At 41.3% G+C, this 24,101-nt stretch overlaps 1 protein-coding gene and 1 non-coding gene across 3 annotated transcripts in view; both read left to right on the top strand.

Moving 5' to 3' along the window:
* Positions 1 to 24,101, top strand: part of IL13RA1 (interleukin 13 receptor subunit alpha 1) — a 56,755-nt gene that overhangs the window by 4,204 nt on the left and 28,450 nt on the right. For both annotated transcript variants that reach the window (XM_057719164.1, XM_057719165.1), the window contains exons 2-6: positions 2,509 to 2,648; positions 8,223 to 8,361; positions 10,229 to 10,349; positions 18,256 to 18,443; positions 20,415 to 20,566. In XM_057719164.1, the coding sequence (XP_057575147.1) occupies positions 2,509 to 2,648; positions 8,223 to 8,361; positions 10,229 to 10,349; positions 18,256 to 18,443; positions 20,415 to 20,566 (740 nt within the window). The remainder of the gene's footprint in view (positions 1 to 2,508; positions 2,649 to 8,222; positions 8,362 to 10,228; positions 10,350 to 18,255; positions 18,444 to 20,414; positions 20,567 to 24,101) is intronic.
* LOC130842772 (small nucleolar RNA SNORA35) lies at positions 608 to 735 on the top strand. The gene has a single exon (XR_009050565.1). It is a non-coding gene; the product is annotated as a small nucleolar RNA SNORA35 (small nucleolar RNA).

Raw genomic sequence — 24,101 nt, 5'->3', positions numbered from 1 at the left:
TTTAAAAAAAGTATAGGAAGTAGAAGAATCTTAGGAGAAATGGAAGGAACCATTAGGAAAAAAAAAAGGAAAAGGGTGGCAGATAGCCACAAGTAGCCTAAAATGCAAACCAGTTAGAAGATCTGACTAAAAGATACTTCAGAACAGATGGGAGAAAATGAAATCCATTTGAGAGATTGGAAACAGGGCAGGCTGTTGTTCTATTAAAATACTGAGGTTAAAAAATAGATTTAAAAAGGTCTTAAACTACCTTGAAAATTGGGGTGTGATTTAAGCGAACCATAAATAGGTAATATTTTTATTGTTAGGGCTTTAATTTCTGTGTGGGAGTGGGAGGTGGGTGGGAAGGCAGAGTGTCAGGAAGTGCTAAGCCAGCTCTCCTGGACTTCTGCTGCTGTGTTTCTGGAAACTGCACAGTAAGGGAGATAATCCTAAAGTAAACTGTAGGAACAAAGTTTTCATTAGTGACTCTGTACCTAATAAACGACTTGTGTTCGAAAATATCATTGACATGATGTTAGGCCAAAATGAAATAGCTGTACGCTCCTGTAATCACTTAAAATCCTAACTTTAATCCTAACTTAAATCACTTAAAATCCTAAGTTAAAATCACTGTCGCGTGAACCATTGGTGTTCCCTGGCACGGGCTGGGTTTTAATGCAGTGCAATAGGAACTCCCTGTTTCCATGAGGACTTGGCCTGCTGTGGGCTCCTCCTCCCCACGGTTGGGCCTTTGGTCTACCTTTCAGAAAGGCTCATGGTAGTGGGGTTAGGAAAGCAGGAGTGAATACTGAGAGCTCAGGGCCTGTGTAGGCTGCTGTGTATAAAACTGACTTTGGGGGGAATCCAACTACGTAGTGCCTGTGGGGTCGATGTTTTGGGACAAATGGCATTTTTTGTTCAGTTAAAGAGGAAGGTAATGGTATAAATATTGCAGATTATGTAAGAGGCCCAGAACACTCCAAGGTGTTGGCATAGAGTATAAAATACAACTACCGATTGATAAATTAATATAACTGTACTGCTTAAGTAATTAATAATGATTGTTTGCCGCTTTAGACAATTTCGGGGGATTGGTTTTTTTTTGTTTTTAAATATTTATTTATTTATTTGGTTATGCTGGGTCTTAGTTGTGGCAGGTGGGCTCCTTAGTTGTGTCATGTGGTCTTCTTAGTTGCGGCTCTCTGGCTTCTTACTCGTGGCATGTGAACTCTTAGTTGCGGCATGCATGTGGGATCTGGTTCCCTGACCAGGGACCGAACCCGGGCCCCCTGCATTGGGAGCGTGGAGTCTTATCCACTGTGTCACCAGAGAAACCCCAATTGTTTTTCTTTTCCTCATTTTATTTTTTTTGACATACAATAAACTGCATGTATTTAAAGTGTACAATTTTTTTTATTTCTCCATGTATTCTTTTTTTTCTTTAAGAACTTTTGAGATACAGTTGACATACAATAGACTGCATATATTTAAAGTGTACAATTTGATATTTTTTTTCTTATTAGTAATGTAGATATGGCAATCCCAATCTCACCCAATTGTTTTTTAAATTAGTTTAATACACTTTATTTTGGAATAATTTTTGACTTACAGAAAAGTTGCAAAGATAGGACAGAGAAGCCCTTATCCCTTTTCTGGGGGATGATTTTGGTAGTCCTGGCCTCAGGAGAGATTCTCGGGAAAGTTTGAAATGTTGTTTCCTTTCCTTCCTCTGTGTACTTCCCTACATATGGTAGAAGCATGAAAACTCCTTTCCCTGATCCTAGAGCTGGGTCCAAAAGAATAAAGCCAGTAAATATTTGATGGAAACAGTGGTGGGTTTTCTCCAAATGAAACACATTTTTTAAAGACACTGGTTCAGTTTCTCCTCTTCCCTCTTCAAGCTACAGTTCCAACTGTTTGGTGTCAGACCTCAGGGGAACAACAAGGGCTGTTAAATCTCTTTCTCAGTAGTTCTTTGGAAAAGTTATAAAAACAACTACCAGGTCACGTTAGCAAGCACGATTTAAGATAAGCTGCTAAAACTCACTCTCAGAACTGCTGGGATTGAAGTGTCTGTGTTGAGTGAGCCTTGGCACGCAAGTGTAGGGGACCTCAAATACCCACAGGAGGAAAACTTGGACATTTAAGACTACACTCTGCTCTGTGTTCACACTATAGCAAGTAGTTAAGAATGCGGCCTGGGAGCCACACTTTCTGGGTTTGCATCTCAGCTCTGCCATTTACTGGCCGTGAGATATGGGGCCAGTGACTCAATGTCCCTGTGTCTTGGTCGCCTCATCTTTACATGAGGCTGATAGTCCCTGTCTCATAACGTCGTGAGGACTGAGATTAACATGTGAAGAGTACTTAGAATGCTGCCTGGCTCAATAAATGTTACCTCTTGATAACTCAGTTTTATGATTCTTGGCCTCTAGGACTTGGAGGAATGGTTTAAATTAACCACTGAAAACACTGGATGATAAATTTGCTGTTGATAAATTTATGTCTTGTGCTTGATTTGAACAGAAACTCAGCCACCTGTGACGAATTTGAGCGTTTCTGTTGAAAACCTCTGCACAGTCATATGGACATGGAATCCTCCTGAGGGAGCCAGCCCGAATTGTAGTCTAAAGTATTTTAGTCATTTTGGCAACAAACAGGATAAGGTAAGTTTTCTGGAACATATTGGAGCTAAGAATAAGCCAGATTCTAATCTTACTTCAAAGTGGGATTTTTATTTTGTGCCCAAATTTTTTAACTGGGAAAATTATGGAAACAACTGTTGACAAAACTTACCATTAGAAAATATTTTCCAATCAAATACAATTGAGATTATTATTATTTTAGGAAATACTAGGTATCGTTGTCTAGTTGGCACTCAATTAATTATCTTAAAATTGGTTCCTATAGGCAGTCAGTGAATAATTAATTATGTTAAAATTGGTTTCTGCGTTGCTGCCTGAAGCCTTTGTATTTATAAAACACTTTCAATTTCTCAGGGTACTTTCACATTTACCATGTCACTAATCACATGCACAGATGGATATGCAAGAACTCTGTGACGCAAAAGCAAATGGCCATATGGAAAGTGAAAAAAATAAGATGTCAGTGGCAAGTGGGGTTGACCAGAAGGTTCCCTGGTGCTTGAGGAAAAATGAGAGAAACTTTCAGCCTTTCCAGTCAGATGTGTGACCAATTTAAGTGAATTTTTGTTAACAAGATTGGATAATTTTGAATTCTTTATGATAATCTTATTCAATGGAAGTTTCTCTTGAGCCTTATTGGTTGATAGCCCCTTCTAATTGACAGGTTCCTCAAAGCATCATATCGTCTGTTCAGAACCGTTTTATATCTTTATACAGTCCTTGGGTTCCACATCTTCGGATTCAACCAACCGCAGATAGAAAATATTTGGGGGAAAAAATTCCAGAAAGTTCCAAAAAGCAAACCATGAATGCTTCGTACTGGCAACTATTTACATGTCATACATTGTACTAGGTATTATAAGTAATTTAGAGATGATGTACAGTATAGGAGAGGATGTGCCTTGGTCATATGCAAACACTACGCCATTTTAAATAAAGGACTTGAGCACCCATGCATTTTGGTGTCTGTGGGGGGTCCTGGAAGCAATGCCCCCTGGGTGTAAGAGGGATGACTGTGTCTTCTTTCAGTGTGTGGGTAGGGGAGGTGGAGGATATTTGAGGTTGAATTTGTCCAGGATTTTGAGGAGGCCAGTGAAAAGTTGTTATTAATGACAGTACTTTGGCTCAGTGAACTGTGGAATCACCACGTTCATGCAGTTTGGTGGCAGGAAGAGTCTGGAGAACTAGTCAGTGCACCAATCAGCTAGCTCAGTGGCTTGGGGTAAGTTCCTTAACCTCTCTGAGCCTTCATTTCCTTGTGTGTAAAGTGTGGCTCTACTCACCTCTCTGGCTTGCTGGGACACCAAAAATAATGTATGGGAAACAATGAAGTGAGGATGGAATGGGCTCTTTCTCTAGAGGGAAACTTGTTAATCTGCCTTCCTGCTTTCCTGCAGAGGTGTTAGATATCATTTAGGTGTTGATTGATAAGGAACTGAGGCTGGTCAGAAGTATTTGTGTTTTAAAAGATGTCCTCCAAATGCGGAAGCCTGTGAAACTCTGGTAGGCCAGTTCCCCTTTTCACACTGTTGGCTTCCTCTTGTTCCTAAGGAGGGGCCTTAGACAGTTGGAGTCTTAGTGGCAACTTTTGGTAGTTCAGTCTTGAGAAATTCCAGGAAAGACCCTTTAGTGTGTCACCTAAGTATCTAACTGAAACCCCCAGGAGAGGTCACTGTCTTTCTAACAGGTTCTTATTCATTAGCCTGTCAGCCACGCTCAAGGATCAATCAGGTAGACATGCTGATATGCTAGCCTAGAAGTGGGGCTAATTCCTCAGTATAGTTATAGAAATTTAGACTTAAAAGTAACTTTAGGAGGCACTGGAATCAGATAGAGAATTGGGTTTGAAATTTTGTCTCTTCCCCTTTCAAGTTTGTGGCCTTGGGCAAGTCATTTAAGCTATTTGAGCCTGAACCTCCATTTCCTTGTTTGTGAAATGCTGGGGTGGTGGGGGGAAGGCTAGTAAAAGTACCTACTTCATATGAATGGTGTGTGTTTGCTAAAGGAGATGGTGTTTGTGATACACCTGGGACAGAGTTAGTGTTCAATAATTATTCGCTTTTATTATTATTACCGTCGTTAGATTGAACCATATGAAATTGTTGCCTTTAGAAGTCATATAACATGGTTCAACCTAATATTATCATTTAATTTTGGTCCCTCCATTTTGCCCCTGAAGAGACCAGATGAAGACAATAAAGGGTGGCCTCTGCCTAAGGCCTGTTCATTTATTCCAGCCATTAGACAGCGTTGAAGGCTACCAATGCAGCAGTTGTGATAAACACAGATTATTCCTTGCAGTCAGTGATGGGGGATTTCCTGTCTGGACCTTTTGAAGTTTACAATCCTGAGGCTGAGAGCCAACGGCAGGAGTGATTTTCCTTCCCTCTTTCTGTCCTTTGGACACAGCATTAATGTCATCAGACCACACTGGGCTGCATGTATGCTTTGAAGCATATCGAAGCAGTGGCGTGATAGTTTGTACATGTTACAGGGCTTTTGTGACCATCTAACGGTCCCAAATTGCTAAATGAGGTAAACCCTCGAGGTCATTTTCAATATTCAGATTGAAGAACCATTAAGATGAGAGATATGGAATCATAGATGATTTATAAAAAAAAATTTCAATATAAGACTAGCTTAAGTGGCTGCCCTCCACCATTGTTTTAGCAATATGTAATCTGGCAGTTTTTTTCTTGTTAGTCATCTATTTTGTACATATTAATGTACATGTGGCAATCCCAATCTCCCAATTCATCCCACCCCAACCCTCCCCTCTGCTTTCCCCCCTTGGTGTCCATATGTTCTCTACATCTGTGTCTCTATATCTGCCTTGCAAACCAGTTGATCTGTACCATTTTTCTAGATTCTGCATTTGTGCGTTAATATATGATATTTGTTTTTCTCTGACTTACTTCACTCTGTATGACAGTCTCTAGATCCATCCTGTAATCTGATAATTAGAAGAAGGATCTGACATCAGTTTTTAGATCTCTTTCATCACCAAGAGACAGGCAAGTCTCAGTAGGTGAATAAATTAAAAAGATGTTGTTCTGTCTAGGCTGAAGCTGAAGCTGACTCCCCTTTCCTTCTGAGAAAGAATTAGGAATTGGGAAAGCTGCGATCTAGCCAAATGAACATTGGTCTTGAGGGGGAGAGATCGGTTCAGGACTCTGGCCTTGATTTTTTTTTTAACAGACAATAAACTGCATATATTGAGAGTGTACAATTTGGTATCCCAATCTCCCAATTCATTCCCCCCCCAACCCTCCCCGCTTTCCCCACTTGGTGTCCATATGTTTGTTCTCTACATCTGTCTGGCCTTGATTTTTGTTAAATTTTCAAAGGAGCCCAGATTCTCTGAGGGGTGGAGCATGATGTCATACAGCAGCTACCAGTGGAGTGAGTCACCACAGCCAAAAGTCACATGGGAACCATCACACACACTTCATCAAGATCTGCTGGGAGGGATTTAGTTCCTTGTCTGAAACAGAGAGGTGCGCTTGACTTGGCGATCATTGGCAATTGCTGTTCCTACTTTATTCATGCCAATTTAATATTATTTGCCTTGAGCTTTGAAAGAGATTTTTTTTAAAGTATTGTATCTTTCCCCCACCATGTTTTTTCTAAGTTATTTTACCATTCATATGCCCAAAACCAAAGGTTCAGATTTAGGTACTAAAGTATGTTTTTAATTTAAGAGATTCCATTTATTAAAAATATTTCTGTAATAAAATCCTCAGCCCTCTGACTGGAGCAATATCTAATAAGAGAACTGGGATTTTTCCATGGTGATGCTAATTAATGGCATTAGACCATACATTTTCCCCAGGGTGTCCTCAAAAGGCAAATGCAGCTTCCACACCAGAATTATCAAGGATTCTTGGGTCAGGGTGGCTCCTTCAGGGGTATATGGGACTTTTGCTTAGTAAAAATGTGTGGTTGGTGAAATTTGCATTCAGAGCTTTCCTGCCACCATTACCAACGATCCTGGGACTGGTCTTCAGCTTCACAGGCTGAAAAACCTCATTTCCTCAGCACACATTCATCAATCAAGGGCCAGTTCCTTACTTCGCCATGAGAACTATAATGGTGAAACATTCTCGAGAGCCTTCTTTTGGCACAACTGGTATGTTCCATTCCTGTAGGCAGCAACTATATGGAAAGCCAAATGATAAGTAGGTTTCTTGGCAAGGAATCAGGAATTTGTTATGAAAATGTACTTGGCTCAGAATAGCTGGAGGCCCCACTGAGGGTAGGCATGGCTTTGCTGCTGGGACAAAAATACTCAACGTCCATGGAGCTGAATCACACTCTCCATTCTCACGGTCGGAATTTTGTTTGCAGACATTTCTTTTTCTTTCCTTCCAAGGCTGACCAACTAACTCCTTTTTTAGAGTGCTCTCTTGCCTGGGCCTAAGAGCTGTTGAGTCTCTATACAAAGTGTTGTTTTTACCCCCACGTCTTTGCCATGGCTCATTAATTAATGATTGGCTGGAGACCTCTCAGAGGACATCCTTGTGTCCTGGTTTTGAAAGTCTCTCACAGTTGCCCTCATGCTCAGCTGGCAGCAGGCATGTGAAATGGCAGATGAGCCCCTTAGGGTGGTAGATAGGTAACGCTGACAAAATTTCCCCTTCGTGGCCATCGGCACGTATATAAAAGGAAATGCTGTCTCCAACTTGAGTCAGAAACTATTGCAAAACAGGAAGCTCCTGGGAGCTCTGATTAAAAGCAGCTCCGTTTTCAATTATTCCAACTCTGTCACCTTGGAAAATGTTAATCTCCTGAAGAGCCCTTTGATGTCATTATTCTAAATCCTAATAACCAGGTTTGTGATCGTTATCCGTATGCTGTCTATAAGTTGGCTTTCTGTGGTTCCAGAAAGCTTATCTACCTTTCACAATAAGGGTGTGCTATACTCAGTGCATATAACGTCAGCCCTTATAATTCATGTGTGTATGTGAGATGGTCAAAATGGTCAAACAGTGCAGAAAGATGTTTCATGAAAAGTCCCTCCTCAGCCCTCAGGCTCCCCTTCTTTACCTCCTCTCCTCAGAGGTGACCAAGATTGCAAGATTCTTAAAGCGGTCCTTTTTACCTTGATCTTGATGTTATACTGCATCTCCTTGGAACTGAATTTTGATAATCTTACTGTGTTTTCTTTGAAGTTGCTCTTAGACACTTGGTGTGTTAGCAAGGTAGCTTTATAGTAGATGTCATGATGTTTATACACTGCAAATGTGGGAAGCTGTCTTTTATCTATACCAGGGTTTCTCAGCGGTGCCACTACTGACATTTGATGCAGGATACTTTTTTGTATTGGGGGAGGGGAGGCTGTCTTTTGCATTATGGGATGTTTGGCAGCATCCTTGCCCTCTACCCAGTAGATGCCAGTAGCAGCCCCCTCCCAAGTTATGACAACTAAAAATGCTCTTAGACATGAACAAATGTCCCCCAGGGATGGGAGAACAGAATCATCCCAAGCTCAGAATCGCTGAACTGTATACCTCTTGATAACTTTCCATTTTCTTTACACAAATGTTTTTCTGTGTGTTTGCTACAGCAATGCCTTTTTAAATTTCCTTACCTTAGAAAATTGCTCCAGAAACTCATCGTTCAAAAGAAGTGCCCCTGAACGAGAGGATTTGTCTGCAAGTGGGGTCCCAGTGTAGCACCAATGAAAGTGAGAAGCCTAGCATTTTGGTGGAAAAGTGCATCTCGCCCCCCGAAGGTAACAACTGAAAGCACTATCTCTTGGCATTTAGAGAATAAATCCAGATTATCCATATGCTTATGTTCAGTGTTCATTAATTTATTTAATTTTCAAACATCTGCTGAGTCTAATAAGTGTCAGGCTCTTGTACTAGATGCCGACAAGACGCTGATAACTGCAAGGACGTTCCTGCCTTCGAGGTGCTCACAGACAACTTGAATAACAATGCCTGATAGTTATAGAGCACTTAGTTTGGAAAGTGATACACACACACACACACACACACACACACACACACACACACACACACCCCTCCCCCCTAAATCGAGCTTCTCAAGCTTATTCTGTGAAATGAGCAAGGCATGTATTATTACCCGCATCCATTTTGTGAGGAAGAAGGGAACTGAGTGAGTTGCTGTGGATCTTCAGATCCCAGGTCCAGTACCTTAAAAAAATGAAAATATTGATACTATTTTACTCATTATTTAGAAAGATTAGATTGATATACAGGATATATTTGGGGAAAGATGTTAAAAAAGGAAAGTGGGCGTGCTGGCTGAGCGCTGACTCAAGACTAGCCCTAGGAAAAGCTGTCAAGTAGTCAGGTTGATCATTGTCCCCCAGCTCCCTTCCCACCCACCACCCAGTGTCCTTCTGGCTCCTGTGTTCCGTGCAGGGAGTAGCATATACTCATGAAGAGCAGGGCTACGAGAGCCCAGATGTCCAAGTTCAAATCTCAGCTCTGCCAGCTTCTAGTTGCGTGACCTTAGGCAGACCACTTGGCCACTTCCCTCTTCAGTTTCCTCATCTGTAAGAAGGGGATGATGATAGTACTTACCTCCCAGGAGTGTTGAAAGTGTTACATCAGTCAGTATACGTGAGGTGCTTAGAACAGAGCCTGGCGGAGAGTAAATGCTACATACATATTATGTGTTCACATTTTGTTGCCCTTGGGTTGGGCAGGGTCCCATCTCCTACCCCCAAACCTTAGCACTACATGACTTGCTTTCCAGACCATTCTCTCTACCTGTCTTGCACGGATCAAAAGTATGTGAAGTAATATTTGTAAAATTATAAAATTCAGTACTGCTAGGAAGCTGGAAGCATGGTTTACAACAACGTACCTCCCCTATTCTCATTTCTTGGGGGGTTTAATAATCTGAAAGAACCTAAATTGTATTATGACAAAAAGGTGGTTGGTGATTGCTCTCAGTACAGTACCTCTTTAAGGATCACGGGGGTTAACAGGTTTGAATTTTACGCATAGGCATTTAATTTAGAGACGTGATTTCTTAACAGGCTTTATAAAGATAGAGATTTCAGACCATCAGGCTTTTAGGACTGTTAAGGCCGTAACACACAATAGGCAACTACTAAGAGCTGTGTTTTGCTTACCTTTCCCCAAATTGCTTCAGGAGCAATGTTTGTTCAATCCTTAAAACAAGGTGTGTTAGTATTGCTCAGAAGACAGGAAGGTAAATTATAACTCAGTAAACTTGTTTTTTGTGTGAAGACTGTTAGATATAATGGTTGTTTATATTTTCACATTCATTTGGGAAATTCCATAGTCATTTCCTATTATTGAAATATTATTTGACCTTCAAACTCTCTCTCCAGTTAGGAATACAAGAGTTAGGGTCCCCCAGTGATAGTAAAGATAAGTTTTCTTAGTCTGAGGAGATGAGAGAGAAAGTTGTGAACAAGTTACATTTGGGGTTTCTCCCTCCTGGGTGCCTTCTGGGTCAAATGGGGTGAGAGATTAGGGATTCGTTTTCTGGAGAAGCAGCCTGAAGCACCCTCACCATCCCCCACCCCCTAGAATGATTGGCTCGCTGGCACTGCGAGGAGAGAAGAAGGGTTCTGAACTCTTGGCTGGATATTCCAGGTGATCCTGAGTCTGCTGTTACTGAGCTGCAATGCATTTGGCACAACCTGAGCTACATGAAGTGCACTTGGCTCCCTGGAAGGAATACAAGTCCTGACACTAACTATACGCTCTACTATTGGTGAGTTATGGACAGGAGACTTACTGGAAAGGGACTGGCTGTGATTGCGTTGGGAGCCTTTGGATCTAACCTAGTTAAAACAAAAATGAAAACCGAACAGCCTTTTCTTTTCTACAGTTTGCTTCGTTGGAAAATGCATCTGCTTTTGGTGTCTCATTTTTTAAAAAAACCTTAAAAAATAATTATAGATCCACAGCTATGTTGCAAAAAAATATACAGAGATCCCATGTACCCTTCACCCACTTTCTTCCAACGGTAACATCTCGTATAACCAGAGTACAATATCCAAACCAGAAAATTGAGATTGGTACAGTCCACCAACCTTATTCAGATTTCACCAGTGTTCTGTCCAGTTATTTGGGTGTGTGTGTATAAGTGTGTGTGTGTGTGTGTGTTCTATGCAGTTTTATCTTATACATAGATACAGAATAGTTCCATTGCCACAAGGATCACTTGAGTTGCCCTTTTATAGCCACACCCACCTCTCTCCTGCACCCCCTCTCCCCACACTCCTCTCCCCAAAGTCTCTAACCTCTGGCAACCACTACTCTGTTTTCCATCTGTATACTTTCGTCATTTCAAGGATGTAACTGGAATGGAATCATGCAGCATATAACTGTCTGAGGCTGACTTTATTTGTTTTAGCCTCTGCATAATACCCTGGAGAGCCATCCAAGCTGTTGTGTATATCAATCGTTCATTCCTTTTTCTTGTTGAGTAGTGTTCCATGATATGGATGTATCAGTTTGTTTAACCTTTTATTCATTGAATATTTTGCAATGAATTTTTGCAAATATGAATAAAACTGATATAAATATTCACATTCAGGTTTTTATGTGGACGTCACTTTTCAGTTCTCTGGAAAAAATGCCTTAGGGTGTAATTGCTGGGTCATATGGTAAGTGAATATTTAGTTTTATAAAAAACTGCCAAACTATTTTCTAGGGTAGCTGTACCGTTTTACGTTCCCACCAGCAATGTATCAGTGATTGGTATCTACCTTTCAAAAGGAAAACTATATCATTCCCAGGGTTAAAAAATAGTTTAGTTCCCCACAAAACAACTGACATTTCATGTTTGTGACTATATCTACAAAATTTGTTAAACTTTTCATTAATCTTTCATCATTTCCCTTCCTTTCGAGCCTAGAATTATTAACAACAGAACAGGGAAGGACGGACCAGGCTAATCAATTCAATTCAGTAAAACTTTAGCACACATTGTGCATAAAGCACTGAATGGGAGAAGAAACACACGTCTTTTCACTCCTAAAGCTTCACGTGTAGAGGAGACAGCACCAGACACAATTGCCTATATAGGAGTAAGAGTGCATGATGGAGGCTTGCAGAAGTGTAGGCAGACTCTGTGAGAAGCGACAGTGGACCTTAGGGTAGTGGAAGAGCAAGGCTAAGAGGCTTTGATGAAGGGGATGGACTGCCTGGATGGGGAGGAGGTCCCTGAGGCTGGAGGCTCACGCTGGGCAAGAGCGGTCTGAGGACTGGGGGCATTTAGTCTGTTTGATTCCAGGTGGGGAAGCGGGAGATCTCGCGTTGGCAGGCTGCCTGCACGTGCCCTTGTGCCCCTGTCTATCACTCATTCAGACTGTTTCTGAGAGAGTGGGGTGTGGAGGGCCATGTCCAGGACTTCTGAAACTGTGGGATAAGCATGGCCTTTATCCTGGAATGTCCATTTTGCTGATGACTTGATGTAAAGTGTCTTTGGTATATGAAAACACTCATGGCTATATCATGGAATAGAATGCAAAACAGTCACATGAATTTTTGAACAAAAACCTCCCAACTTGCCTGGGGGTTAGCGTTCACTCTCCACCCCTGTCCTCAGGGGTGCTCCCGGCCAAGTTGAGAAGCACTGCAGGCGGAGCCAGACGGCACTGAGACTGTGTGGCTCAGTCCCCCCTCCCCTCAATACAGATCATTCTCACTTGAGGGTTTGCAGTTTCACTTGACTGCTCGTGGTACCTGTTGTTTCTCCTTTACTTAAAACCCTTGAGTGGCTCCCTGGTGGCTGCGGGATAAAGTCCGAACTCATCAGCACAGCTGACAAAGCCTTTTATGCTTGGGCTCCTGCCTGTCTCTGTAGCCTCAGTCTCATCTCCCCCATGTACCCCCACCCCTCTTGCACCTACCACCCAGCCCACACTGAACTTCTTTCAGTTCCTCAAACTCGTTCTTCAAACACTCAAACAGAAGAGTGGCATCCAAACCCGTCATTCAGCCAGAATAGTGGAAGCATTCTGCGTTCCCTCACAGCACAGGCCTTGCCCTTTCATCTGGATCCCTCTTGTCTGTCCTTCTTATCTCAGCTCAGACATCACTTCCCTTCCAGAAAGCCTTTCTTGTGCTCTCAAGGCTAGATACATGCCCGGTCGTCATGTACCACGGTACCTTGCACTTTCCTGTGTCATAATACTCAGCACATTGTGTTGTCATTTCCTGTTTACTTAGTGGTCACCCTCCCCAGGCTCACATCCCCCTTGAAAGCAGGGGCTGTGTCTTGTTTCCCCCTGTGCCTGATACATGGTAGGTGCTTGGTAGGATCCAAAGTTAGACAACATTCAGGATTGGGGTGAGGACTTAGAAGGGAGGGATAAGCAACTCAAAAGCTTTATAGTTCAGAAATAAAAAGAGAGAAGGATTGAGTAGATCTGCCTCCCCAAAGAACCGCTAGTGAAAGGGCCCAAGAACTAAGCGTTAAAAGGAGTAGCCTGGCCCTGATGATGTTGTGGTGAAGTCTGGAGAGAGCTGTTACTATAGGCTTTTTTAAAAATTTATTTGTAATTGATGCTATGAGTTTTTGGAGCTGTAAATACTTTTTTTTGTTTTGTTTTGTTTATTTTTGGCTGTGTTGGGTCTTCGTTGCTTCACGTGGGCTTTCTGGGCTTTCTCTAGTTGTGGCGAGTAGGGGCTACTCTTCCTTGCAGTGCACAGACGTCTCATTGCGGTGGCTTCTCTTGTTGCAGAGCACAGGCTCTAGGTGCACGGGCTTCAGTAGTTGTGGTGCGCAGGCTCAGTAGTTGTGGCTAGTGGGCTCTAGAGCACAGGCTCAGTAGTTGTGGCACACGGGCTTAGTTGCTCCGCGGCTTGTGGGATATTCCCAGATCAGGGATTGAACCCGTGTCCCCTGCATTGGCAGGTGGATTCTTAACCACTGTGCCATCAGGGAAGTCCACTGTAGGCTTTTACGGTGTCCTATAACTTGGTAGGATCCCTGTGTTTATTATGCTATTAATTCCCCTTGCTTTTCCTAGAGTTGTTATTGGTAAAATCACAGGGAAAACTTTTAAAGAATCTGTCTATAGAAGGGGCAGGGAAAGGAAGGGAAGAAGTCTCAAAGTTGTATCAGTCTATGGTAGACTGTGTAGGAAAGTAACCCAAATATAGAAATCAGGGTGGCTCTGGAGGGAGATGGTGGCCTAGTCCTTGGAGTTCTTATGAAATAAAGTTAGGGAAGTGCCTTGAAGCATATACCAACACAAAATGTATCTTAGTGCTAATTAGAAAACCAGCATCCCCTCTGGATGAATAAATTATAAAAAACTGGCCCAAGTAGAAAGGCATTCTTCTCCTCTGGGCTAAAGCAGCGTCTTGCCAAAGCTGACAGCAGATGGTACTCAGGCTGACTTTTGGCCCTTAGTTCGTGCCTTGGTACAGGGGGTAATCTACAACCATGGGAGGTGGCACAAGAAGCCATCCCAAGAGGGTGGGGGTCGCAGGCATCAGGAACACCACTTCTTGTCATACACGTTCCCAGAGTCAGTCGTTTACAGGGATGAACTCTTTCTGTAATATAGACCTGTGCTGGCCAATGCAAGAGCCACTAGTCACACATGGCTGTTTACATTTTAATTTAAATTAATTAAAGTAAAATCAAATTAAAACTTCAGTTGCTCAGTCTTACTAGCCAATGTCATATATGGTTAGTGGCTCCTGTATCAGACAGCACAGATCTCAAACGTTTCCATAGTCCCAGTAAACTTTGTTGGACAGTGCTGGTATAAATTCTGTATCTCTTACCCTTACCACCCCACGGCTTATTCATTTCTGGAGCCGCACTGCCCGGGTTCAAATCCTGGCTCTCCTTCTTACTAGCAGTGTGATCTGGGGCAAGTCATTTCTCTCTGAGCCTCAGTTTTGTAATCTGTAAAATGGCGATAGTAATAATAGTGCTACTTCTTAAGGATATTGCGAGGGCTGTTATATGAAGAGTGTTTGGAGCTGTGCCTAACTGCTAATGTTTATAGAATAAGCATGCAATACCTGGTAGCTATATTGTTTTTTATTATTCATCCCCGCTCCCTTGCAGGCGTAGCCAGTACACATAGCTGGCCTCTTCCCCCTCCTCACAGAATTAACACCTAGCCCATACCTCTTCCTCCCTGCTCTCCCCTAGAGAGATCCTTTCCAATCAAAGCCACAGAAGAAAGACGCATGGCTCATTCATTATCAAGCACTCAGAATTGGTTTAGGTACCAGTTTAAATCGTGTCAAACAAACTGCCAGAGACTGTTTCCCTAATCTCCCGTCAGAAAATGTGGAGTCATTTTGAAGCCCCAGGGCAATGACTTGCAGTCCTGTAGGGATAGTCTGACATTGAAGGGAGTCTGACCTTAATAGCTACAAACTAGCCATGCCAATGAATTTTAGGGAATTTCTTACCATATTAATCATCTTCAGAGTGAGGGAAATAGTCTTTAATTTGTCCATTTCTTCCTTATGTCTGCAGTATGGTTCTGTGCCTCCTATCTTAGGGTATAATCTAATCTTTCCCATGATTTCAAAAGTTGTCTATTCAAAACCAATATTTTTCCTATTGTTTTTTCTAAAGAACAATAAAAATTTTTAAAAATTTCATATCTGGGGTCCATGAGAGTATATGAAATACTCAGGGTACAAAAGTGAAAAAGGAATCTCAGAGGTTACCAATTAGAGGAGTTCCTTTCATTATTGAAAAAAAGTTAACTTCCTATGCAGTTTTCTTTAGTTATGTAACAATAATGTCATAAGTTTCTTCAGTTTCTTATTTCTGGCTGTGGGTGGAAAACATCTCAGGCCTGTCTGATCTGAAAACTAGTCTGTAACTTAGTTTTTAAAAAACTGTTTCGTTCATGAACCACAGGGGCCTACGACTAGGAGAAAAATCTTATGTACTATCTCTTAAGGGACAAGGTCACTTTCTATATTGAAGCATTTCTTTGCACAGCCTTTGAAGAAGTAAATACATTAGATCTGAATTTTTGTTTTTTTTAAAAAGGCATTATTTAGAGCAATTCTAGGTTTACAGCAAAATTGAGAGGAAAGTGCAGAGATTTTCCGTATATTCACTGCCCTCACAATTAATAGCCTCCCCTGTTATCAACATTCTCCACCAATAATACATTTGTTGCAATTGACACATCATAATCACCCAAGGTCTCTAGCTTACATTAGGGCTCACTCTTGGTGTTCTACAGTCTATGGATTTAGACAAATGTATGACATATACCCATCATTATAATATCAAACAGTATTTTCATTGTCCTAAAAATCCTCTGTGTTCCACCGATTCATCTCTCCCCTACCCCAACCCCTGGCAACCAGTGATTTTTTTTTATTCTCCATAGTTTTGCCTTTTCCAGGATGTCATATAGTTGGAATCATACAGAATGTAGCAGTTTCAGATTGGCTTCTTTCACTTAGTAATACGCATTTAAGGTTCCTCTATGTCTTTTCAGAGCTTGATAGCTCATTTCGTTTTAGGGCTAAATAATATTTTGTTGTCTGGAGGTACCACATTTTTTTTATCCATTTACCTACTGAAGGACGTCTTGATTGCTTCCGGGCTTTGGAGATGATGAATAATGCTGCTTTAAACATTTGTGTGCAGGTTTTTGTGTCCACATAAGTTTTCAGCTCCTTTAGGTAAATACTAAAGAGCACAATTGCTAATCATATGGTAAGAATATGTTTAGTTTTGTAAGAAACTGCCAAACTGTCTTCCAAAGAGGCTGTACTGTTTTGTATTCTCACCAGCAATGAATGAGAGTTCCTGTTGCTCCACACCCTCCTCAGCATTTGGTGTTGTCAGCATTCTGGATTATGGGCATTCTAATTGGTGTGTAGTGGTATCTTGTTGCTTTAATTTGCATTTCTCTGATGACATAGGATGTGGAGCATCTTTTCATATGCTTATTTGCCATCCATATACCTTCTTTGGTGGAGTGTCTGTGAAGATCTTTGGCCCATTTTTTAGTTGGGTTGTTTGTTTTATTGTTGGGTTTTAAGGGTTCTTTGTATATTTTGAATAACAGTCCTTTATCAGATGTATCTTTTGCAAATATTTTCTCCCAGGGTGTGGCTTGTTTTCTTATTCTCTTGGTATTGTCTTTTGCAGAAGTTTTTAATTTTAATGAAAGTCAGCTTATCAATTATTTCTTTTAAAGATCACGCCTTTGATGTTGTATCTAAAAAGTCATCACCATACCCAAGATTGTCTAGGTTTTCTCCTATGTTATCTCCTAGGAGGTTTATAGTTTTGCATTTTACATTTAGGTTTGTGATCCATTGTGAGTTTAGTTTTGTGAAGAGTGTAAGGTATGTGACTAGATTCATTTTTTTGCGTGTGGATGTCCAGTTGTTCCAGCACCATTTGTTGAAGAGACTATCTTTGCTCCATTGTATTGCCTTTGCTCCTTTGTCAAAGATCAATTGACTATATTTATGGGAAAGATCTGAGTTTTATGGGAGTTTGTACAACTCCCCTTGTGATGATGATGTAAGGTTTGACTCTGTGTCTTCTGCCAGTTACTATAAAACAGAGTCCTTTGATAGTCTAGACAAAAAAAAGTGTAATGAGCGCATTCTGTCTGCTTGCATTGTGCTAGATGATCATTGGGGAAAGGTTTATGTAGAGGTTTTTGAAATGAGAAAGAAGATACCAGCATTTAGAGTCACACAGTGGAGTAAGACACTTAGAAAGCCATTGTGTCCTGGAACGTTGATCTGGCAGTGGTTGGAGGACACTAATAAAGTCAGAGAGATGAGTCTGGAGAAGACATGAAGCCTCAAGTGATTAGGACATGAAACGGGGTGAGGGGAATATCATAGGCGAGAATCCCAGAAGCTTTGCAAAGGAAGAAGTAACGGAATTTGGTGATAGAATATAGGGAAAGTGGGGGACGGAAGTGATTTCAAAGGCTCTAATCGAGGAGCCCGGAGAAAATGAGCTCAGACTGTTGGAAATTGGGACGGTTAGAAGAAAAGGCAGTTTGGCAGGAAAGAGGGGGCATTTGTTTTGGCTGTTGACTATGAGGCAAGAGTGGAACACTCAAGTGAAGCAGTTAGAAATCTGGGGCTAGCTCCAAGGCGAGAGGTCAGGATTAGGAATTCTCAGTGCAGAAATTCTAGTCAAGGGGTGGAAGTGATCATTGGGTGCATGCATGAGGGAGTAAGAAATAGAGAGGAATATGCAGGGGGCTGAGGACTGGATGTGAATCCCCTGAGAATAGGAGAAAGGAGAGGAGCAAGCCGAGAAAACAAGGAAGGAGCAGACAAAGGGACCAGAGGAGAACCATGGAATTGAGCAGATGAGGCATTTTCACAAAGCATAAAATTTCTCATCCTGGCCTCATACCATCTCCCATACAGAAGAGGAAAAAGAGTCAGGACTCTTACAGTTTCCATAACTGTTGAAAGTACCAGTATTCATGAAAAAGGAACATTCACTTCTTCTTAGAGTATGAAATGGAGCCACGTTATAAAATAGGGCTTTAGAAAAAGCTACCTTGCAAGTATGGCTTTTCGTGGACATCTTCGGTCATTTAAAAGCAAGCAAACAAATAAACTCTACCTTTGTTTCTTGACTGTCCGGTTAAAAATAATGCAGAAGGTTGTTTCATTTTATCTTGTAGGCACAGCAGCCTGGGAAAAATTCTTCAGTGTGAAAACATCTATAGAGAAGGTCAGCACATGGGTTGTTCCTTTGCTTTGACTAAGGTGAAGGATTCCAGTTTTGAACAACACAGTGTCCAAGTAATGGTCAAGGACAATGCAGGAAAAATCAGACCGTCCTTCAATATAGTGCCTTTAACTTCTCATGGTAAGTTTTAGAAGTCATCTATGACAGTGTGGATAAAAGTGTTATGTTTTTTTGAACATCAATACAGATAATAAAAAATGATGATTTTTGATTTGAAGATCTTCCCAGAAAAAAAAAGAGTACTATATTTATGTATATGTTTCTTTGCTTCTTTTTAAAGCAGCAAGCTTGGACATTCTCATATTTATTGTGCGCACATGCCACGTGCTTTAATCCTTGTTTACTTTTGAGTATGCTGAGTCAGCAGTGAGAGATTAGAACCTGGGCTCTCTGACTCAAGATCTGTTCTCTTTTACTTACACTCCAGAGGATGATACTGTAGAATAAATGTGAGTTAATATAGTTCCTGGATAATCTGTCTCTTAGTTAAAGAAAAGCTTAGGCTGGAGGTGGAGTGATCAGGGGGTGGTATTCAAACTCTTGAACATTCTGGGTGACCCAAGCACTGATCAGTCAGGACAACCAGTGCAGCCGGGTTTCAACCCATTAGAACGAGTCCTCAACTTGAAAACTTAAGAGACCTGCTTAAGGTCCTTGCTTCTTCACTTTGGACAAGGTGTATACACTCTAGGTGCTTCCTCATCTGTAAAAAGGGGGTACCAGTCCTTCTTGACCTCAAGGGATTGTCATAAGGTCCAAATGATGTGAGCTGTATAAAAGTGTTTTGTAAATCTCTAGGGCAGAGTAGTATAAGCATCATGTTTATTTATTTGTTGTGATATCCCAGTGGGGAGCTCAGATTCTGGCTAAGTGGTACACAGAAAATGTACAGGCAAATAATCATGAATTGACCAAAGTTCCCAAGTCTGTGAGCAGAACACTATGTATTGCCGCTTCAGACAGCCATGGAAGTGAATTCTCGTAGTGCAGCCAAGGCAGCTTAGTTTGTAGGCCGGGGGAGTGAGGTTGTGGAAACTTCCCAAGTGGGATCATCTGAAGCACAGCTCTTCTCTGTCCCCTACCCACCTTGCTTGGCAGATTGTCCTCAATGGACCTTTCTTAAAGCTCATTTCGCTGCTCTTCTTCCCAGAGATTAGTGGTGATAGCAAGGGAGATCCTTCTCAGCTAGAAGATGACATTGTCAAGTTGTTTCCTGTTAATTATCCATTCTCTTTTGTTGCTCGGTGTTAAGCATAGTTGACTCCTGAAAAACTGAATTGACTAGGCTAAATTTTTTTTTACTTTCTTTTAAATTGTGGTTATAATTATGTAACATTAAATATGCCATTGTAACCATTTTCAAGGGTACAGTTCAGTAGTGTTAAATATATTCACATGGTTGTGCAACAGATCTCTTGAACATTCCTATCTTGTAAAAGTGAAACTCCATGCCCATGAAACACTAATACCCCTCCCACCGTCCGCTCCCCCTCCCCCAGCCCCTGGTAACCTCCTTCTACTTTCTGTTTCTATGACTTTGACTATTTTAGATACCTCATATGAGTGGAATCATGCAGTATTGGTCCTTTTGTGATGGGTTTATTTCATTTAGCGTAACGTCCTCGAGGTTCATCCATGTTGTAGCATGTGACAAAACTATGCTCATGTTTTAATTGTGGTCTTTGATTGGCATAAGTGAGTACCGGCTGGGGAAAGCCCTCGTACCTGATGCCCCTCGGTACCCATCAGGTAGAGGCACATCTGGACCCAAGCACTTCTTTTCTTTACCCTCCTTGTTGCAGCTAGATGTCCTGATTATACCCCAGCCATGTCCTAACCAGATGCCGGTCAGAGTTCGTGTCATCTGGCAGACACCTTAGATCCATTTACTAGGCAGTTTAAAATAAGCTTCCTATATTGACTGTGGCTAATCAGAAATTCTAGAGCTGTATGTCTGATCATGTAAGGCCATTAAAAGCCTCAGCCCTATTTTGATTTAACTTTGTGACCTTCATTGTCTCTACCCATATGTGTATCTTGTCAAAATAAACTCTGGAAGCTAATTTGTATTCTTCTATTTCTATCTTTCAGTGAAACCGGATCCTCCACATATTAAAAATCTCTCCTTCCAAAATGGGGACTTATACGTGCAGTGGAAGAATCCACAGAATTTTTATAGCAGGTGCCTCTCTTATGAAGTAGAAGTCAATAACAGCCAAGCTGAGACACATGATATTTTCTACGTAAGTTTTTTTAGATAGCTGTTGTTATTTGGATATTTTTCTTTCACTTGAATTTCTTACAGTGTAATAAATTGAAACGTCAGTGAAATGTAGCTGTTAGATTCGTCCCCTGTTGGTGATGATAGCGATGATGGTGGTGGTGATGAAACTGCTCTGAAATGGGGCATGACGGAAGGCTTGGCAGTTTATGGTAGTATTGGCTGCAAGATTCCAGCCATTCCTTAAATCATTTGTTCGAGAATTTTTTATTGTGTGCCTACCATGTGCCAGGCACTGTTTTATGTGCACGTGACACCTGACAAAAAAATTTTTTCCCACGAAGCTCACCTACTGGAAGATAAATGTAAATGAGCAAGCTAATTTGAGAAAAGGAATGCTGTGCAGAAAATTAAATGGGGTGGTGGGAAGGGCTGAGGGAATATTAGGTAGGCTAATCATCCGAAGTGATGACCAGAATGGCACACAGGAGCTAGAGGGTACAGCAGGTACAAAGCCTCTGAAACAGGAATGAACTTGGCATGTGTGAGAAACAGGAGACTGGTGTGACCAAAATATAGTAGGAAGAGGTGTCTGGGCATGAAGCCGGGGTCAGAGTATGTAGATACTTGGAGGCTCCAGTACAGCCGTTCAGTTTTCTTGGAGTTTGTGGCAACTAAAGTAGGCAGTACTGAGTAGTCAGTATTTTTTGGACTATGTACACTTACGCTATTTGGAATCTAATACAAAGCATGCTAATCAGCGGTCCCTGTGGGGCACTGCGCTTAACAGGATGTGGCATAACCTCAGGGCCTCAGTCCCATTGTTAAGCTCTAGAGCAGAAGTCACGAACTCGGGTCTCAAACATTTTTGTTTGGACCACAGACAAAGTGGGGTTTTGTCTGCTTGTATATTAAATTTGATTTTTTTGCCCAGATTTACAACTATGGTACCTGAGGGTGTAGCTGCCATAAGGTGGCACCTTAAGACCACAGGGACTGCGCCACTCACTTGTGTGCCACTTGCCCGGGCCCTGTGTGCGTCTGAGTTTTAGAGGTTAGAAACCAAGTGTTTTATATTGGCTTTTAGAGGAGTCCTGTATCTCACACGTGGGCAAATTCCTGGGTCCGCTTGATTTAGCTAATCATGGAAGTTTCAAAATCTAAACTTTATCAGTGTTGACAGGCTGTAACTCTAGAGGGAGTGACCAGGTCCACAGCTGAGCAGAGCTCTTCTGGGCATTTGCAAATGAAGGCATTTGCTGAAATAGAATAATCATTATTCTTACCAGAAACCAGTCCCCAAATAATGCCGCAAAGGGAAAAAGCAAAGGGCTTCAAGTGGGGAGGGGATGAGGCTTGAATTTACAACCAAGTGAGTTATCTGGAAGCCGAATGTGCTTGGCTATTCCAGCATTTACTGCTCTCTTCTGTCTGAAATCCTGAGACACATGCTGCTTATATTACTCACTTGGCACTGAATTACGTCCTGCTAGTCACCCGTGATCTCTACTAAAAAAATATAAGCTCCTGTAGGGAGGAGTTAGGTGGTGTTTACTTTGCGCTGTTCCTGCAACTAATACCGGCTAACATGTATTAAGCAACTACTATGTATTAGCTATTTTAATAAGCACTTTATCTGAATTGTCTTATTTAGTGCTCACGATAACCCCAAGGATCTAGGTCCTGTTGTTTTGTCCCCATTTTACAGATGAGAAAACTCAGTCTCAGAGGTTACTCCTAAGGTCACATTTCTAGTAAGTGATAGAGTCAAGATTTCCACAAAAGTCTGACTCCAAAGCTTTTATTCTTAACCCCAGGGGACCACCTCAATACTTCCTCTTAATAGTAACAGCCGTCACTTATTGTTTATGATGTGTTACAAATATACTCTACTCTGTACTTCTCATACAGTATCTCATAAAAATCCACGAAATATGTTCTCTTTTAACCTACCTTTTATTGAGAAACTGAGGCTCAGAGAGGTTAAGTAACTTGCCATAGGCCATATAGCTAGTAAGTATGACTTCAGAGATTAGTCTCCATATATTAAGCTTTGACCAAGAACACTTGGTATAAGACCATGTGCATAGCCACCACTTAATAAATTCTTATTGAATTGAGTTACTTTTTTTTTTTTTACAAACTTCTCAACTGAAGAGAACACATAATACTGTGGAATTTATCCATCAAAACCAGAACTATAGTCAATTTGGAATTAACGCTGTTTATACACTTGAGTTTAATGTTCTCTCTCTTAGCAGATGTTCACCAGCTGTTTCCTCCCCTAGAATGTCATCAGTTTTTTGTGTGCTCACTGATTTTGAGCTCTGCTGGTTAGACCCCACCCCACCCCCCCCTTTTTTTTCTTTTTGCAAGACTTTTTGAGGAATTATTTTGCCTGGTGTTCTAATTACGAGGGGGGAGTAGGCTGGAACATGAACTGGTGCCATCACATGGCACTGGGTCAGAGGTAGCTCATGACAGAATCACAAAGTAAGAAGTGACTTGTCTTTGACCACCTCCATCCCTGCCAGCTATCTACTTAGTGGTCTGTGTCCTTGTTTTCCTTTTCTCCCGCAAGTATCTGAGCAGCTGATAAACCATACAAGGAGATTTACATTTGAACGAGAGCCCAGAACTATCAATTTACACAATGATTTGCTGACTTTGGAATATATATATATATCTCTGGGAGGTGGTCCAGGGGAGGGAGGACATCAGCCTACAACCTGGTCCCTCAAGTGGTAGTCGGCACTTGTGATTCCCCAGCAGGCCTCTGATTCCAAATGGCCAGCACTGGTGTACAGTAGTACGCCGAGTAGTTTTTTCTCTGCCCCTATATGAAATATTAATAAGATGGCTTTTCATCATTCAGTTGGCCTTTCACTCTTCACAAGTGCTGGTAGGAACCATTTAGTGAGTGACATTGAATGCCAAAGATCATAGTGTGTGTTCTGGTCTTTGTCCCATGTTTAAACATCTCTTTGATAGAGGTTGACTATTTTTTCCATATTTACTGAGGTATGATTGACAAGTAAAAATTATATGTATTTAGATTGTACAGTGTGATTATTTTAAGGTGTACAACATGATTTAATATACACTGTGAGATGATTATCACAAGCAAGTTAATTAACACATTCATCACCTCACAAACTTACCTTTTTTGTGTGTGTGGTAAGAACACTTAAGATCTCTCTTAGCAAATTTGAGGTATACAGTACAGTATTTTTTATTCATTTTTATTGGAATATAGTCGATTTATAATGTGTTAGTTTCTGTACAATACAGTATTAACTGTAATCATCATGCTGTACATTAAATCCCCAGAGTACATAACTGAAAGTTTGTACCCTTGACCAACGTCTTCCCATTTCCCCCACTGCCCAGCCTATGGCAATTACCATTCTACTCTCTGCTTCAGTGAATTCGACTTTTTTGGATTCCACATACAAGTGAGATCATAAAGTATTTGTCTTTCTCTGTCTGACTTATTTCACTTAGCATAATGCCCTCAAGTTTCATCCATGTTGTCACAAATGGCAGGATTTCCTTAG

This window comes from Hippopotamus amphibius, chromosome X (assembly GCF_030028045.1).
Source record: "Hippopotamus amphibius kiboko isolate mHipAmp2 chromosome X, mHipAmp2.hap2, whole genome shotgun sequence".
NCBI classification, from domain to species: domain Eukaryota; kingdom Metazoa; phylum Chordata; class Mammalia; order Artiodactyla; family Hippopotamidae; genus Hippopotamus; species Hippopotamus amphibius.
The sequence above is the reverse complement of the archived record's forward strand: the minus strand, read 5'-3'. Positions and strand labels throughout refer to the sequence as shown.